At 48.3% G+C, this 17,717-nt stretch overlaps 5 protein-coding genes across 5 annotated transcripts; 2 read left to right on the top strand and 3 right to left on the bottom strand.

Moving 5' to 3' along the window:
* Positions 1-5,243: 5,243 nt before the first annotated feature.
* VC83_01838 (uncharacterized protein) lies at positions 5,244-7,636 on the bottom strand. The gene is made up of 5 exons (XM_024465511.1): positions 7,441-7,636; positions 7,294-7,382; positions 7,008-7,247; positions 6,714-6,960; positions 5,244-6,660 (listed from the first exon to the last, which is right to left on the bottom strand). The coding sequence occupies exons 2-5, from the start codon at positions 7,342-7,344 to the stop codon at positions 5,657-5,659; spliced, it is 1,542 nt and encodes a 513-aa protein (XP_024326680.1). The 5' UTR covers positions 7,345-7,382; positions 7,441-7,636; the 3' UTR covers positions 5,244-5,656.
* Positions 7,637-8,859: 1,223 nt separating this feature from the next.
* Positions 8,860-9,639, top strand: VC83_01837 (uncharacterized protein; the record flags this gene model as incomplete). Its single annotated transcript, XM_024465510.1, has 1 exon — positions 8,860-9,639. The coding sequence occupies one exon, from the start codon at positions 8,860-8,862 to the stop codon at positions 9,637-9,639; it is 780 nt and encodes a 259-aa protein (XP_024326685.1).
* A 668-nt stretch (positions 9,640-10,307) lies between these two features.
* Positions 10,308-11,381, top strand: VC83_01836 (uncharacterized protein; the record flags this gene model as incomplete). The annotated part of the gene is made up of 1 exon (XM_024465509.1): positions 10,308-11,381. The coding sequence occupies one exon, from the start codon at positions 10,308-10,310 to the stop codon at positions 11,379-11,381; it is 1,074 nt and encodes a 357-aa protein (XP_024326686.1).
* A 61-nt stretch (positions 11,382-11,442) lies between these two features.
* Positions 11,443-13,136, bottom strand: VC83_01835 (uncharacterized protein; the record flags this gene model as incomplete). Its single annotated transcript, XM_024465508.1, has 3 exons — positions 11,443-12,276; positions 12,334-12,790; positions 12,853-13,136. The coding sequence occupies 3 exons, from the start codon at positions 13,134-13,136 to the stop codon at positions 11,443-11,445; spliced, it is 1,575 nt and encodes a 524-aa protein (XP_024326687.1).
* Positions 13,137-13,694: 558 nt separating this feature from the next.
* VC83_01834 (uncharacterized protein) lies at positions 13,695-16,854 on the bottom strand. The gene is made up of 3 exons (XM_024465507.1): positions 15,968-16,854; positions 15,322-15,895; positions 13,695-15,241 (listed from the first exon to the last, which is right to left on the bottom strand). The coding sequence occupies exons 1-3, from the start codon at positions 16,516-16,518 to the stop codon at positions 13,973-13,975; spliced, it is 2,394 nt and encodes a 797-aa protein (XP_024326688.1). The 5' UTR covers positions 16,519-16,854; the 3' UTR covers positions 13,695-13,972.
* Positions 16,855-17,717: the final 863 nt, after the last annotated feature.

Here is a 17,717-nt window from a genome sequence, read left to right as displayed (position 1 = left end):
ACAGTGCACCGAAGACCCCCCTCCACCCTCTCATAAAGATGGGATCCTTGAAATAGCTCAGAGTATCGCAAGGACTGCTGAGCTTTCAGCAAGCGCCAATGCTGCTGAGCGGTCGAACGCAAAAGCTATCGAGAGTGTTGAATCAAAACTCCAAGAACTACGTGCAGATGTGAGTCAAATACTACATCTATTACAACAGACCCATCAGAGTACAGATGGATAAAAAGGGATATAATAGATATAACGTGGTTTATCAGTACGTCGGACATATCAGTACCTCGGACACTTTTCATTGGCATTCTACTTTGAATATCAATAAATCAACCATAACATATTAAATTAACTATAACTAAGCGGAATCAGATGAACTAGACATATCTATAGCTTCTTGACAAGTTCGCGCATTATGACCAGCTTTTCCACAGATCCCACAGCATCGCCTAGACGGTTGCCCCTCCTTGCGACTACCCCCAACCGCACGTACGTCGCGTCGTACCTGCTCATCCACACCCTTTTGTGCGATAATAGCCTGTGCATCCTCTACTATAAGTGCACCTCCTTCACGGACACGAGCCTTTTTAGCCCTGCGGCGTTTGCTAAGGGCTTCATTGGCTGCTCGAAGGGTACGTACCTCAGCAGACAGAAGGGTGTTCTCATGTGCTAGTCGCTCCGTACCCTTTGCCAATGCAATAACTGTCCCGAAGAGTGGAGTTGGCGAGCTTCCTTGGTGACGGGCAATTCGATTTCGAACGAGGGTTGTTTGTGAAAGAGCTTCAGTTGGGTTGGAAGGGGTCTGGGAGACCCAAGTGTTGGTGTTGGCAGTAGAGGGTCTAGAGGGAGTTGGAGTCCGTAACCTCACGTCAAGCTTTGAAAGGACTGCTTGCGGGTCGAAAGGCACTAAGCCAGCTCTGCGGAACCCGGACTGGGCGTTTTGGGCTGTCATGGATTCCAGATATGCTGCTCTAAAGGCGAGAAAGAACTCGACCTTGGTAATGTGGTTGATATGAGCCTTAATGAAGGTCTCAATCTGCCGACCATATGCCCGCTTCAACACACTAAAGCACCCGACATCAAGTGGCTGAGTTAAATGAGACGAGTGGGGAGGTAGTCCAAGAGTTATAATGTTGTGTGCCTTGCAGTACTCTTGGAACTCGGCCGATTCATGACTCTCGTGCCCGTCTAACACCAGCATTCGATATGGACCCCTTGCACGAACAGCAGTATGTTTGTCGAAGTGTTTCAACCATTCTAGACCCGTCTCATTGTTTGTCCATCCATTGCATGTCGGTTTAACAACCCAGTTGTGTGGAAGGCCGCCGTCTGTATACCAATTTGCAAGATGATTCTTGCCTTTAACTACCAAAAATGGAGGAATACTCCAGCCGTCACTGTTGATACAAGCAATCGCTGTAGCCCATTCCCGATTCCCTGGCTGAACTGCCTTACCTCTGCCAAGTCGATCTGCACGGGTAACAACCATTGCAGGGCAAATCACACCCATCATAAACCCAGTTTCGTCAAAGTTATAGAAGTCGCAGTCCAAAACACCATATTTTGCCCTCATATTTTCCACTAGTCGAAACCATGCGCCAATTAGTTCAGGATCTTCGCACAAGGCCCTTTGGAAGTCGTAAACGCGATTAAAACGCATCTTTAATTCTGGACGTCGTTGTACAAATCGGTGGGCCCAGAGCTTCCTGACGCGCCTCCCTCCACGCGATTCGAGTATAAAATTTGCCATATCTTCTACACCAGCAAGCCGGGGTGCAAATCCTCTTGAATCCATATCAAGTATATTCCGAATAACCACCTCCTCTTCTAGTATAGTTAATTTCATCATTGCAGGCCGGCGTTCGTAGACAGTAGTTCAGCCGTTCATTCTGTCGCAGAGTGTAGAATGAGGTACTTCATAGAGCTTAGCAGCCTTCCGACGACTTAGATTTTTTGATGTTCGGATAGCCTCGATAGCTAGAATGATTTTTGCTTCTTGGGTAATCAGTGACATAATAAAAGGTGGAAAAAACGCGTTGTGAAGTTAGAGGGTAGGAAATTCGGGAAAAGTGTCCGAGGTACTGATATGTCCGACGTACTGATAAACCACGTTACATGTATATAACGTATTTCACAAGCGAGTTGGCCACCCAAGCAAGTTGGCCACCAAAACACCAAAATTGACTATTACTGCCTACTACTACACCACCACCCTACATAATGACCCTTATTCGATCGTAATTGAATCCTTGTGCCTCGTACATGTACGGGAGTTATGGCCCATAATACCACATATGCCACAGCGCTTCTGTCGGCCTGTAGAACCCACCTGCCGACAATGCTCACTTGCCACCTCCGTACGGACTTGAGCTTCTACCTCAGCACTCTGAAGCATATCCTCTCCCTCTCGTACGGAGAGACTGCCCCCTTGCATTATACGCCTCTTGCGCTTCCTTTCCCTCCTCTTTTTCTGTTCATTTGCCGCTTGTAGAGCCTTAACTTCTGCCTTAAGTAGAACAGCAGAATGCATCATCATTTCCGCCCCTTTAACAAGGCAGCTAACAGCATCATTAATTGAGGTAGGAGAGCTATTCTGATGTCGTACGATGCGGTTCTTAATGTGCTCTGTTTGAAAGTTAAGCTCCCTTATAGTTTGAGGAGTCTTTGAAGTCCAATTGTCACTCTCAACTATAGGAGGTGTTGGAGTCCTTAAGCGTAGATTTAAGTGAGAGAGGACACTCTGTGGCTCGTACGGAACTAGTCCTGTAGCTCGGAATCCGCTCTTGATGTTCTGCTCTGTAAACGTAGCTTTGAATGCTTCTTTGAATGCAGAGAGGAACTCAAGCTTTGTGATGTGGTTTAGCCGGTTCCGTACGAAGGTTTCAATCTGCTTTCCGTACGAAAGCTTTAGTGGCGCAAAGCAGCTCACATCAAGAGGCTGAAGAATGTGTGATGAGTGTGGTGGCATACAGAGGGTAATTATCTTCCGTTCTGTGCAGTAGTGTTGAAATTGAGCAGAGATGTGGCTCTCATGTCCATCAAGAATAAGAAGGCGATAGGTTCCGACCGTACGAGCATTTGTATGTCGATTGAAGTGTTGAATCCACTCATACCCAATTGAATTTGAAGTCCACCCATTCTCACTAAGCGTAATCACCCAATTGTCTGGTAATCCTGAGTCTTCGTACCAAGCTGAGAGGTGATTCTGCGCCTTGAAAATAATGAACGGCGGGAGTGCCCATCCGTACGAATTAACACCTTGGATAATTGACACCCACTCTCTATTCCCTGGCTGTATAGTCTTCGGACGGCTCTTTGCTTCTGAGCTTGTGACTACCTTTGCAGTAGCAATAACTCCCATTGCGAAACCTGCTTCATCAAAGTTGTAGATGTCCTGCTCTAAGATGCCATATTTTGCGACTGTGTTTCGTACGAGGGTGAACCACCCTTCAATTATCTTTGGATCTTCGCATTTTGCTCGTTTGTAATCGTACTTCCGACTAAACTTTGCTTTAAGTTCCGTACGACGCGTTATGAAGTTACTAGTCCAGTTCTTCCCAGTAGGGCTCTCACCTCGTTCGGAGAGTAGTAGGTCTGCCATTTCTTGCACAGCTTGCGGCCGGGGCGGAAATCCACGCGAATCTAGGTCGAGAATATACTGAACAAGAGCTGACTCTTCGTACGAAGTTAGGTTTTGTGATTTTGGGGTAGAATCACGTCGGGAGGTCATTCCATTCATTCTGTTGGTAAGGGTACTACGTGACACGTCGTATGATAATGCAGCAGCTCGGACACTCTTAAATTGACGTTCCTTTAGTGCCTGAATAGCTAATAGTATTCTACCCTCTTGATTTGAGGATTGGGCTTGTGTTGGTTGTGGCATAGTTGACTGTAGTCAAGTTGACGCGTTTTGGTGTTTTGGTGGCCAACTTGCTTGGGTGGCCAACTCGCTTGTGAAATACGTTAGTTTATAATTTCTATTAATGGTGGAGGCACTACAAACAGTGATCCAGATGCTGATGTGTGATGGAAGCATATAAAGCAATTTGATAATAGAACTGCAACAGGATAGTAAACCCCAACTGGCTGATATCCTGAACGGAGTGCCTTTCGAAATACTGTATATGTCCATAGAACCTGTACTCCTCCAAACGCCTGTTCTACAGCAATTCGGACCAAAGAGAGGGCTCTATTCCAAGCCTTCCTTTCATCTGAAAGAAAGTGTCTACCCTGTGGGTGCGCCCATGGGCAAGCCATACCATAACCTGCTTGGTATACAGGATCACCATAGAGATATAATAGATCATGGTCTTGCATAACCTAGATGGTTATTAGTATTGTAATATAATAATAGAATACTATTACCTCTCGTATATGCACCTCTACACCAGAGCGCCACCACATCGTCCAATCATTTACAGGACCAGGCCACGGGCCTGTTAGTGATGATATTAAACCATCAGGAGTTACTACTGCTTGGTAGTTGATTCCATGAGCCCGTTTATGGCCTGAGAATACGAGCCGCTGAGCGTCTTGCTCTTGCGGACGCTGGTGAGACCGAAAAGTACCATCGGCAAAGCCCCAAACCCCATCTGCGCCCCCTACTCTCTTAATAGCTACTGCGAACTCCTCTAACTTCTCATATGTAAGTCGAGGGTGCCATTGAAGCATCCTTGAGTAAGACTGATATAGGAAGAGTACTGTATCTGTAAATACAGTACTTAACCAGGCTATAGAGCGGCCGAATATATCAGCAAGTGATGCCCACCGCCCTGGAAATGTAAGCCGGGCACATACAACGCAAAGTGCCATCCTTGGAGCTGGCTGTACTCTACCGCTCCATGGCACATTATGGAGCTGAAAGAGTATAGTAAGTTGCTGGATCTCACTCATCGAGAAACTATATACATAGTTAATTAGTTATTATAAATGAAAAGGGACAAAGAAGAGGAGTGCTTACCGTAGTAGTTGCCGTGCTTGGATATCGTCCAAACTCTCAAATAAGATGCGCCGGCGTTGCTGAATATGACGGCGATGATGATACTGACGACGCCGAGCCCTTATTCGGTGCTCTTCTTCTTCGTCCTCTACTATACTTGCGAGGATGACAAGAATACCCGACAACGATATGATCCTCGTTCTCTGTCTCCGGCTTTGACCTCGGGCTTGGCTCTGGCTTCCTGGCATTATAATTATCACTTTTATAGGCGGAATCACAGGCGGATCACCATATGTACCTATATACGACATCTCCAGCTTCAAATTATCGTATATTACGCTATATACAGCAGCTAACTACTCTAGGCTAAAGCTACACCACATCGCAGCTGCTATACTCGCGAGTGTAGCAGCTGCTGAAGTGGCCTACTGAGCAAGTAGGTCTGCAAAAAAGGTATGTTCGATTTCAAATTTCTCCTTTCTATTTTAGATCTCCCTCTGCAGTCACCCTTCGTTCGCAGTTACGTCAAGTCCAAGAAACAGACAGTTTCTTGGACTTGGCGGGTATATGCTTCATCGCTCATCCACGTGCTCCATCGCTATTGCATCTGGCAATGAGACAATGCAACACGAGCACGTTGTGATCATGACGCCTCCCCGCATTACAGGCTGTGTGAGATGGAGAGGGGATGGCAATTTGCGTCCTGGGTTTGTATGCAGGCAACCCTCACCGCCCAACCTCCTTCAACCCCACCCACAACTCCGGCTTCATCATCGAATGAAACACCTTCTGCGTCTTCATCCTCCCCTCAAACCCCCAAAGACTATTCTCTTCCTCATACCTCCCCCGATCAATCGCCATGTCAAAACTCCACAGCAAATGTGCTGCTATAAGTCGCATCTCCATATACGCCAAGTTCCGCCCAATACACACTCTCGGTCCCGTGCCGAATGGTAACGACGCACCGAGGCGGTCATTCGCGTATTCCTCTCCCTCGCCGAGCCAGCGCTCGGGACGGAAGTCGTCGGGGTCGTGGAAGTTCAGTTTCGAGCGCGTCGAGGCCCACGGGGAGACAGCGACAGTCGTGCCAGCTGGGACGTAGAAGCCGTCAATCGTTGCCCCGCCGCAGGGAACAATGCGCTGTTGGCTTGCACCCGACGGCGGGAAGAGTCGGAGCGCTTCGTGGATGGTTGATTCGAGGTAGCGGAGGTTGCGGACGTTTTCCCACTTAATGTCTTCTGCGTCTGCGATGGCCGAGCGGATCTCGGACACGACGCGCGTGTAGACAGCGGGGTGGGCACAGATGTAGTATGTCCACCCTGCCAGAGTGGTGGCTGTTGTGTCGGTGCCAGCACTGATGAAGAGGGCCATGTTGAGTTTGATTTCCGTGTCGGAAAGGGAGTTTTTGGCTTCATTGTGTTTGAGGATCTGGTAGATGAAGTCGGTGTGGTCGCGGTCTCCGTCCGCGAGGCGTTTTGCTGTCTTCTCCCGTGAGTTGTTGAGGTGGGTGTTTCGCCATTGTGCAGCTTTTGCGGGGACGAGGAGTTTGGTTGCTAGGGACTCGAGGAGGGTGCCTACACCGCAGAGACGGCGGATGCCTTGGGTCCAGGTGGCGGCTATGAAGACGTTGATTACGGAGGTGGACCATTCTGTTGCTGAGGCCTGGTCGAGGCATCCGAAGGGTTCGGCGAAGCATAGGTCGCCCATTACATCGAAGGAGGTGTAGGTGACTGTATGCTATTAGTTGGGTGATTACGAGAGGGTATGGTTGGGGAAGGCTTACACCAACTTGAGACATCGACGGGTTGGTTCTCGGCTTCCTTTTCCTTGAGCACGGCAATGAGCTTATTTACATGTAGTTGAAGTAAGCTTTCATGCTGGAGTAACGCCGTGTTTGTGAATAGGTAGCCCAGTGCCCTACGCTGGCGAGTGTGCTCGGCGTTCAAAGCCAAACTGACGCCAGTTTGTCCCTCGACACTGCCCACAGCTCCAAGGAAGATGGCGCTCTTTTCCATGTTCAAACCGCCTTTCTATGGATTGGTTAATTCCGAAGACTTTACGCTGTGATTTGACCTACTCGTAGACCGTAAATTTCCTCTCGTGCCTCAACACTGACAAAGCTAAGTTCCCCGGGGGAGACTCGCACGATCGGGCCATATTTCTCATGCAATGACCTGTAGTATGTGTGTTGATTTCCCGTTACCAAAGCTATGGTGGCAGGTATCTCAGAGATGCTGTTGGCCCATGGTCCGGGAGCTGAACGAAGAGGGTGGAAGAATAGCCTCTGAATGATCTGGAGAATAAGGGCAGCAATGACCTGGTGATAATGAGCAAAACTTCTCAAATGTAAGTGATGAACTCACGAGGAAGGCAGCCGTCGCGGCTATTGAAGCCGCAGAGAATTGACTAATCATCACGATGATAAGACGAAGTGAATTTTTGAAATATGCAGCTGTCCATAAAGTGAGTTTGTGCGCTTCCAAGTGATTTTCTGAATCAGCTGTTCTTACGTTATATTTGCCAAGCTCGTGGCTCGCGCAATGTTGGGATAAGCTCTGCCACTGAGAGAAGCCTTGAAGGCCCGCAGTACGGAGTTTGGGTCTATGATTGTTAACAGGGGACCCATGTACGCAGTTTCCACCTCTCCGCTGTTTTAAAAAGGGGCAAAAGATCTATATACCCTGCACCACCCCTGTAAGGATTCATATACCCTGCTGCCGCCTTCGGCTTCCTCCGTGACTCCATTGACCCTGATGTCCCATTTGACACTGCTGCTCCACTGACCTTGCTCCTACCATACTCGTGAAAGCGCCCTACTCATGCGGGCACCAGCAACTTCTCATATTGTGGACCTGTCCCCACAAGTAGAACAGCGCCCAACACCAGAAGCTCCCTCTCCCCTCCCAACTCTCCTCGGTGGGTCCTCCTTCTGGAACCTCTCCTTCTTTGGCCTCCGCCGTGGGACCTGTGTTATAGACGGGAAACATGGTTGGCTACATACAGTGAGGCATCGGGCCAGCGATGCTGACTAAATGCGGCAGAATCTTTTGATAGTTAGCGTTGGGTATATAGATCTTTACAGGGGTGGTGCAGGGTTTATAGATCTTTTGCCCTAATCTATACAAACGCGTCACGTACGTACGAATGGTAAAGCAGCATAACATTACTCGGGATTTTATTGGACTATACTTCTACTAGGGGGGAGACGATCATTGCACGTTCAACAATTCCTGACGCAAAGTACGAGTAAGCATATACCTACCAAGGTATGAGTCTATATAGAGCACCTTGGTAGTTATACTGGCTGATCTTCATTAGAAGTTGCAGAGTACATACAAGATACGTGCTCTGTAACCTTCGCGCTACAAATAAGATCGACGAGGATATACCTGGGAATAGACATGCTCGATATCTACTCGGTAGAGCTTGTTGGCTGGAAATGATCGTCGGAATATGCCCAAGGTTGACCCTAACAACCAAGGTAGTTGGACGGTGGATTTGGAGGTGTTATGAACATTATCCCGAGGTTACATTGTATATACTGTATTTGTCCCGTCCCAGTTGAAGTTATTATTCGTGCTTGGCATAGGCGATCAGAGCTTGTTTATCCGAGCTGTGATGGGAATTGCGAATAATCAACCAATCTGCTCAAAGTACCTCGCACATGTGCGCGCGACTTTGAGCACAATTAGGGTACTCCAGGGCCTGGAGGTACTGGGGCATGGGGGTGTCCTTAATATTGGAATAGTGACAGGGGCACCATTCTTTAATTCACCATCGATGCACTTTCACTGTACAGATGGGGAATAATATCCATGGTAGAAGTATAATAAGACTGGAGGCCTGCGGATTTGCTCAGTTTCTATCAAGAGACCACAATATCAAAGATAACCTCACACATCATACCAACACATCATACCAATACAGCCATGGTCGATACCGAAGAATTAGCAAAAGGCTATACAGCCCTCAACGGCACCCAATACGACGCCGGTAAATTCCTCCTCGAACGACTCAACATCACCACCGGCAACCACGTCCTCGACGTCGGCTGTGGCCCCGGCGACATCACCGCCCACATTTCCAACATCGTCGGCCCCAGCGGCAGCGTAGTAGGTATCGACCCAAGTAAAGAGCGTATTGCCCTTGCCAACGAGATCGCCACGTCAAATCTCTCGTTCCACGTCGGCCGCGCCGAGGACCTCTCACGTTTCGAGTCAGACAGCATCGATGTGGTGTTTGTGAACTCTACGTTCCACTGGGTGGAGGACCAGGCGACGGCAATGAAAGAGTTCGCGCGTGTGCTGAAGTCTGGGGGACGTGTTGGGATTTCCGGGGGGTCGGGGGATTTCGAGGCAGCGCATGAGAAGATCAAGGCGGATGTGCTCTCGCGGGAGCCGTACTCCAAGTATCCCCTGACGAGCGGGCCGAAGTTCCTGAAGAGGAGCGAGATTGAGAGTCTGCTTAATGAGGCGGGGTTGGAGAAGCGGGAGATAGTGGTGAACACTATTGTCAAGGAGGCGAAGGATGGGGCGGCTATGGTTGAGTGGCTGGATACGAGTTCGTCGGGGAAGACGTATGGGGGGATTCCGCTGGACTTGAGGCCGCAGGCCAGGGAGGAGATGATGCTGGAATGGGCGAAGATTACTACAGAGGAGGGGATTAAGATGGATATGGAGTTGTTGGTCACGGTGGCCACGAAGAGTTGAGATTCACTCACTTCTAAGCAGGTTATCGGATTTCTAGAAAGGAATCAACTGCACCCCGGGTTTCTCTTTCAACCGCCAGAAGTAGTGATATTGTCCTTTAAAAAAACCTTGGCCAAGCAACTACACCACGTGCAATACAATTCTATAACCTGCTCTTCTCACGCTATGTGGCGTTATGCAGCTAATCCAGAACTCTCAAACATGCTCCCGTTCCCTTGCCCCGAACCGTCAATTATCGCCAGATCAAGAGAAAATACCAGGGTAGCAGTTACCTTGCTAGCTAGATCAAATGCCGAGAAACCCTCCAGGATTGTCGCATTCGCTCTTCTGCAGGTGATCATCGCGAAAAGCCCCATGTAAATGGAGCAAACATGCTCAAGCCCGCAGCCTATGCCCAGTTCCTAGCGCATAAGTGCTCTGCCAACATAGATTGATCAACAGAATCACTCCGAAAATTATCACATAAACTAAAGTTAGAATGGGTAGCCGTAGACGAGTTGAACATCATATCACGTCTTTGCTCACATATCGTTCCCTCGGAAGTGAATCGCCCATTCTCATTTATAGACGGAATCACCCCTGTTTAAAGGATAAAAACGTCAAAATAAAAATCATACAAACCTATCTCACACACACACTCTAGCATCACATCAACAAACTCATCAAGCATGCAGTTGAGGGTCTCCATTGTCGGCGCTGGCCCCGCTGGATTCGCACTCGCTGCCGACCTCGACTCTCGCGGGACAAACGTATTGGTATATTCACACCCCACGCATGTACGACACGCCAATTATGTCGTCCAAAACGGTTGTCTTCGAGCTACTGGAAAAATCGAAGGCTCTACTGCTTTGCGCGTCACCTACGACATGGCCGAGGTCATTGAGTTCTCAAAAACCATCATCCTTACAGTTCCGTCAACAGGGCAGGAGACTGTATTGCGGGAGTTTAAGCAGTTCGATCTACAACAGCACACTGTTATTGCTGTCCCAGGGAATTTATTCTCGCTGGTCGCCGATGCTGAGATCAAGGTCGGATCAATCCTCGAAACAAACCTGTCACCATACTCATGCCGGATGAAAGAAGGAGAGTTGGCCGTCATGGGCAAGAAAAACCTCTTCCTCATCGCCGCATTGCAAACATCCTCCAGCCCTTCCTTCACTGCCGAAATCCAGCGAATATTTCCTATGGAGCTAAAATGGTGCCACAACGTTATTGAAGTCTGCTTATCGAATATCAACGGGGTATTCCACCCACTGATGATGCTGATGAACGCTGGTCGTATTGAGAGCACATCTGGAGAGTTCCTACTATACCACGACGGGCTGACACGCTCGGTGGCCAACGCAATGCTTGCAGTTGACAGGGTGCGGCTCGAGATTGGAGAAGCGTTTGGGTTCAAGCTGGACGGGGTAACGCAGACGTCGAATAAGTGCTACAACCAGACTTTCACCGACCTAGTGGACCTGGCACAAAACTCACCCCCGCATAATAAGTTAAAGGCTCCGCCTACTATGGATAATCGAAATATTTCAGAGGATGTACCGGATCTATTGGTTTTCTGGTGTGGTCTGGCGGAGAAGTTGGGAATTGATGCGTCGCCTATTAAAGCGGTCATCACACTTGCAGAAATGGCGTCGGGCGCGGATTACATGAAGACGGGGAGGAATTTGGAGAAGTTGAATTTGGAACATCTTTCACGCAGCGAGCTTATCGAGCGATTTGGCGTTCCTCAAACGCAATAAAAAACAATAACAAATACTTAAAAAACTTCATTTTCAACATTTCCCAAATATAAACCTAACATCATAATTTAACCTTACTCCCCTTCCAACCCCTTATTCTCGCCCCATACACCCCAAACACCCACGGCATCGGCGCAAACGCCAGTGCCACAAATGCAAGTAAACTATTCCCCCACCCCCATCCAAGGCCATCATACATACGTAGCCCTGCAAGTGGAATCAGCGCGCCCGCGGTCCCTCTCAGCACGGCATTTGCACCAATCACACTAGCGGCGTACTCTTCGAATGCATCAACGAGGTACGTCTGGATGCCTACAAAGACTAAGATAGATCCGAACCCTGTGATTGCAGTTCCAATCTGTGGGATGATCCAGTGGACGTGTTCCTGTGCCGTCCAACCGTAAATGAATAGGCCGATGGGGAAGGTGAGGGAGCCTGGGATTGTGATGATGAAGGGGAGGCGGTCTTCAGGGGTGATTATCTTTCCAGAGGCTGCCCGCTTGACGAGAGTTCTGTCGCTGAAGTATCCGACATAGAAGAGGCCCACCAAGGTGCCAAGCCCACCGGCGAGGAAGACGAGGCCGGTTGATGCAGTTGTGAAGTCGTAGACTTGGCGGAAGACAAAGGAGTAGGTCGCGAATAGGAGGTAGAGGATGCCGTAGAGGATGGCGACATAGATGCACATTACTGTGACGATGGGACAGAGGATGAGCATTTTTAGGGGGCGGATGATGCTGTGTTTGAAGAGTTTCTTGGGGGTGAGGTCGGAGGCGAGCTTGGATTTGTGGTTTGAGTTTCCAGTGGCTTTTCGGAGTTTGAATGCTTTTCTCTCGAGTAATACCACAGGGTAGGTTTCTTTGAGGACGAGGAATGCGACAAGGGTTATTACAGCAATCTAGTAATGGTCAGTAAACAGTGCCCGTTCAGTTACTCAGGTCTGCTGTAAACTCACAAGAATAGAAATAGCCCAAAACATCCATCGCCAACCAGCAACCTCGGCCACATTCCCCCCAATAATGGGCCCAACCATCGGTCCCAGAATCGGTCCCACAGACCAAATCGATACAGCTTTCCCCCTCTTTTCTCTCGGCATGATATCCGCAATAGTCCCCGACCCAATCGTGATGGTAGCCACACCCGCAAACCCTGATAAAAAACGGAATGCCAGGAGCATAGATGGGTTTTGTGAAACGGCGCAGAGAATGGTGAAGGCGAGGAAGAGCAAATTAGTGGTATTGTAGATGATCACGCGGCCGTACAGCTCGCTCAGGGGGGCGAGGATGAGTGGCCCGCATGCGAAGCCGAGGACGAAGATAGACACGACGAATGTTGCGAATGTGGGAGAACTGGTGTTGAAGTCTTCCATTACGAGCTGGACGCCTGGTGCCATCATGGAGGAGACAAGCGGACTGTTGGGGGTTAGTTATTGCTCAAGTATACTGACTTATCAGCTGGCACGTATTGCACTCACACTATGAAACTAATCACAGAAATAACACAGATATTGACCCATTTCCGGGTTGACGACCAATTCATGGGATTATCTGGATCGTCTGGCCCATCCCACCATACGATGAACTCAGAGTGCAGCTCAACTGGCACGTCGCTCTCATTTTTCGAATTTGAGGATGATGATGAATTTACGCCATCATTTTCGTTCCCTTGATTGTTCTCATCAACGTACGAGTTGGAACCTCCTTCAACTTGCCCTTTCTCTGATCTCCCTGCTGAAAGATGGCAGGCGTGGACTCCCATGACGACTTCTTTGAGTCAAGTGGAGGCGGCACATCAGACTTCACGCCCCTAGATCTGGACAACGACAGTCCAGCTTGATTCGACTACTAAAAGTCCGGGCAGCGAAGAATATAAGTTAGCTATTTCACAGTCAAAAAAAGATAAACAGCTCAATTAATGGCTGGGTTTATGCGTGTTGACCAAAAATATGGTTGGATGTAACCTGGTTGGGCTCCAAAGTATTTAAGTGGGGGGTAGGTTATTTGTACTTTGGGTCAATAATTGTTAACAGGAGACCCATGTACGTAGTTCCACTGGCCCACCCGAGCGAGTGGCCCAGCTCATTTTAGGTGTAAAATGAGCTGTGTAAAATGAGCTGGGCCACTCGCTCGGGTGGGCCACTCGCATGTGAAATACGTTATATAATAATAACAAAAATAATAATCTACATTAATATTTTGTATGCCACCCATTGGCATCAATAACAGCTTCGTACGTTGACCATTTCGCGTCATTATTAAAGTATAAATCCGAAGACGTTCATCTCGTGTAGGCTCTTGCTGTAATATAACGCGTCACGTACGTACGAATGGTAAAGCAGCATAACATTCATTACTCGGGTTTTTATTGGACTATACTTCTACAAGGGGGCAGACGATCATTGCACGTTTAACAATTATTGACCCAAAGTACGAGTAATGTGCTCGATATGCCTCGTTCCCTTTCGAATCATGCACGACGTGCCGACCATGACAGATAGACCACAAATATTGCTCGCATCGAAAATAGTCTCCAGCAAAAGGATGAGATAATTGTAGCTAAAGCGACAAAAACATTGGTGCAACAAACGACAGAAACTACCGGGTATAAGACTCTTCAACTAAGTTCACCTTAAATCCGTCCTTCACGCAATCTATAACCTGCCTCGTAGCTTCATCCGCCATATTACCAGGACCACACACCACCACAGTCATCTGTTGACCCGTTTCCACATGGGATCTCATCACACTCCTGATATCCATCCTCCCCGCTGTTATAGCCGCCGGTGTTGGCTGAGCTGCGCCTTCGTCTTTCTGGCGCTCCTCATGAACATCGTCCACTTTTGGCTCCGCAGTATAAGAGGAACCCGTGCACCAGAATGAATACTCGATACCGTCAACCTCGTCTTTTGGGAGGAGGAAGTTATGCTTCACGTGTTCGATGAGAGCCATTTCCCTCGCAGACCAGGCGAGGATAAAGCGCTTTGCTTTCTTCATAATCCTCTGGCTCTTTGCCGACCCCTCACTTCCTCGGAGGTTCGCGCTTGAGTATTCTTGGACGAAGCCAAGGATGTTTGTGATACCGATACCGCCGACGATACAGAGAACTGTGTCGGCGATGAAGAGTGGCTGGAGGGTTGCTTTGTGGCCAGCATAGGGTCCCTCGGTATAGACTGATGTTGCCAGGCTAGCGCGAGATGGCGAAGATAATAGGCGGCGCTGCAGTGTGGAAGTCATTCCGGAATGTGCACGAATGAGGAATCGGATGTATGCCTTGCCCTGGTCCTGAGTTTCCGTGAGTGTTGTCGTCGAGTTTGGTTGCGAACCTAATGATATAACGCCCGAATCTTTCGCCTCTTCTTCTCTCGTGGCGCTGTCAGAACGAGCGATTGGGGAAGAAAGGGGATTCGAAGTCGAAGCTGTAGTGGGTGATGACTGTCCCTTCCAACCCGCAATACTGAATGGATGACTTTCCCAGAACTTACCCAGTCCAGCCACGTACAGGAAGCTGTGCTGTCCAGGACCAATGTCCCAAGCAGCACGTGGGAAGACAGTGACTTGCATGATATCGCAGTCGGGAATTGCTTCGATGATCGCCGTTGAACCACTGAGACGATTGTAGTAGGCCACGCGAGCAAGTCTAGCGAATCGGTCCGCAGCCCAGAAGGCAAAGGCGATGTAAAGCCATGTTTGATAGCCAAAGACATATCCGAAGTGGGGGATGAGATGGTACCAGCATCCAACCAGAGCGATAATGACAAAGATAATGTGAGTTATGAGAAATAATTCGTAGGATCTGATGCGGATCGGGAGGATTGCAAAGCCTGCTGCGAGACAAAGAGCTATTGTTGCGATAATTCCCCACCACTGAAAGGTGTCAGTAATCTCCATGGTACACAAATCGTCGACCAAAGGAACTATAACGTAGCAGAGGTTGAGCAACATACATAGAAAGGCATAGCTGCTTCAACAGCATACTGTGCCGCTCCACCATAGCCCGGCTCGAAATATGCCAGCGTATACGCAATTGAATGGACAACCGCCTGTAGTGCAGCCACCCTCGCCGTCCAGCGATGCAAGGTCAGGAAAGCCGTCTGATTCCATCCAGTCAATACAATTAAAAGGTTATTTCGGCCCGCGAACAAGATGGAAATGCACATGTTGACCAGGCTCAGAGTGCCCGTGCGATTCCCGACGTACTCACATAGTTCGAATTGACCGGATTTGAACCAGGTATTCGGCTGGGAGGTGCGGTAAGAAACGGACGAGAGGACTATGTTCAGGATGACGAAGATGGTGATGAATATGCTGAGCGTCCGGCTTGGCACGTAGCCTACATTCCCGGGGAGAGGTTCGAGCCGCCGTGACCCAAATAGAGCTGGCAGGAAGATGTCCTGCTGGAGCTTGGTCCAGAGAGTGGAGGCATGTAGCTTTGTCTGAAATCCGAGGGGTGCGCTTGTGGTCTGCGCCAGAATGCCGCCGCCAATGCAGATGCCAAGGACTATGAATAAGAGTATCACCCTGAAAAAAATCTGTGAGCCTCACGCCTGGATAATATGTAGAAGTTAACAAACACAGAGGGAAAGAACGTACGAATATCTCGTGTGCATATATTCCTGTCTTGTAAATTCCTTCAGAGTACCGTGTATGGAGCTGTAGGTGTTCTTATTGACCAAGCTCGTGATATTGAGCCACATTGCATCCTCTGAGAGCTCGACTGTCGGAGCCTTGGCAGGCAAACTGTCCTGAAAAGTTGGCTCTGATGCACCCGCACATGCTTGAGTACTGAAGCATTTGGCCTGTTTGTCGGCACTATACTCGTCCGCATTGCAGTTCTGTTGGATGCAGTATGCCATCGTCTGGAGCCAAGGGATGTTGGAAGTGTAGCACTCATCGCTAGTCATCGGCATCATGTCCATGGACGTATCCATACCCATATCCATTGGCATGTTCATGTCCATGTTACCGTCTTCGGGGAATGTGGTGCAATTCAGATAAAGGGCGGAAAGAGAGTCGTGACATGTCTGGCAGCAGAGGTCCTGATACAAGGACAGGCCGAAGCCCATGATACCACTCTCTACTGCACATCCATTCTGGATGATGCCGGACAGAGACAGGACAAAGAAGGCAATGGCGACACGCATGGCGGGCGAGTTTGTTCGTAGTTCGGCCAAAGAAGATAAATGAAGTATGCGCAATCTCCTCGAAGTGCTTCCAGAGCGGTAGTTAACGCTCTTTTAACTTCCAATATACATGAGGGTGCCAGCTCCTTGTCGGTCCTTTTACATACAGATTATCACCAGCTCGAATGGACCCTCCACCAAGTTGGTAGATGTCGGGCATACCCATACTTTATCTGTATCGACAAGCACTGTCGTCCCAAAAAGAAACGGAAACCGGCACCATTATTCTAGTATCAAGGTTAATCTCTAGGGTTAATACTGTATTTCAAGGGATAGTGGTTTGGGGTAAGAGAGGTATTGAGCAAGTTTTACGGGAGGAAGTTCGTTCTTGCGCACTTTTATAATGACTACCGACGTCTGCGGCATTTCATTGGATACCAAAATCACCAAAATCACCAAAATCATCCACAAATCATCCACAATCATCCACAATCATCCACAATCATCCACAATCATCCATGCAGCTTGGGTGAGAAAATGGTAGATCTTAGAGCCAACCATCTGCGGGCTTTAATTTAATTAATTGCTTGTTTAATATGGCTCCATATGGCTATTGTATATTAGTAATACGGAGCAATCAATTTTTAATCCACCGACGTCATGCACCCAGCGTGGTAGCCATGAGGACTAGGATGGCACGGCTGCACCTATTTAGCTCTTGGTGAAAATGCGCATCAACCAAGACTTATATGGGCTCAGCCTTTCCCATCTAACATCCAGTTGGGCTCATTCATCGCATGTAGCATGTTAATTTAACTAAATATAAGGAAGATTTTAAGACATTTAATAGATTATTTTTTCTATTTTTCTATTTTGTAGATATTACTTCTGTAAAAATGTAACGGGCCAGCCTCTTAGATTATATAGACAATACTGTCAAGGGGCAAGTGATTCAGGTACAAATGACACAAACAGACAGATACAACATTGACAACTGCTCGAATACAGATTTTTGTTTCACATAGCCCAATCACATCTTGTTAGAACTGCGTTACTAGTAGTACGCTGCACATGCGTAGCCTGTATACCAACTGTGTATATATAGGGGCTTCGCCCCCATAGTTTTTCAATCAAGTCGTCAAACTCCAATATGTGTTTAACAGATTATGAGCCTAGGACACAAAGTTGTTCTATAACCAGAAGAAGGCTCTATTTTGAGC

This window comes from Pseudogymnoascus destructans, assembly GCF_001641265.1.
Source record: "Pseudogymnoascus destructans isolate 20631-21 unplaced genomic scaffold scaffold_4, whole genome shotgun sequence".
NCBI lineage: Eukaryota > Fungi > Ascomycota > Leotiomycetes > Thelebolales > Thelebolaceae > Pseudogymnoascus > Pseudogymnoascus destructans.
Note: the sequence above shows the minus strand (reverse complement) of the source record. Positions and strands in the feature narration are given on the sequence as shown.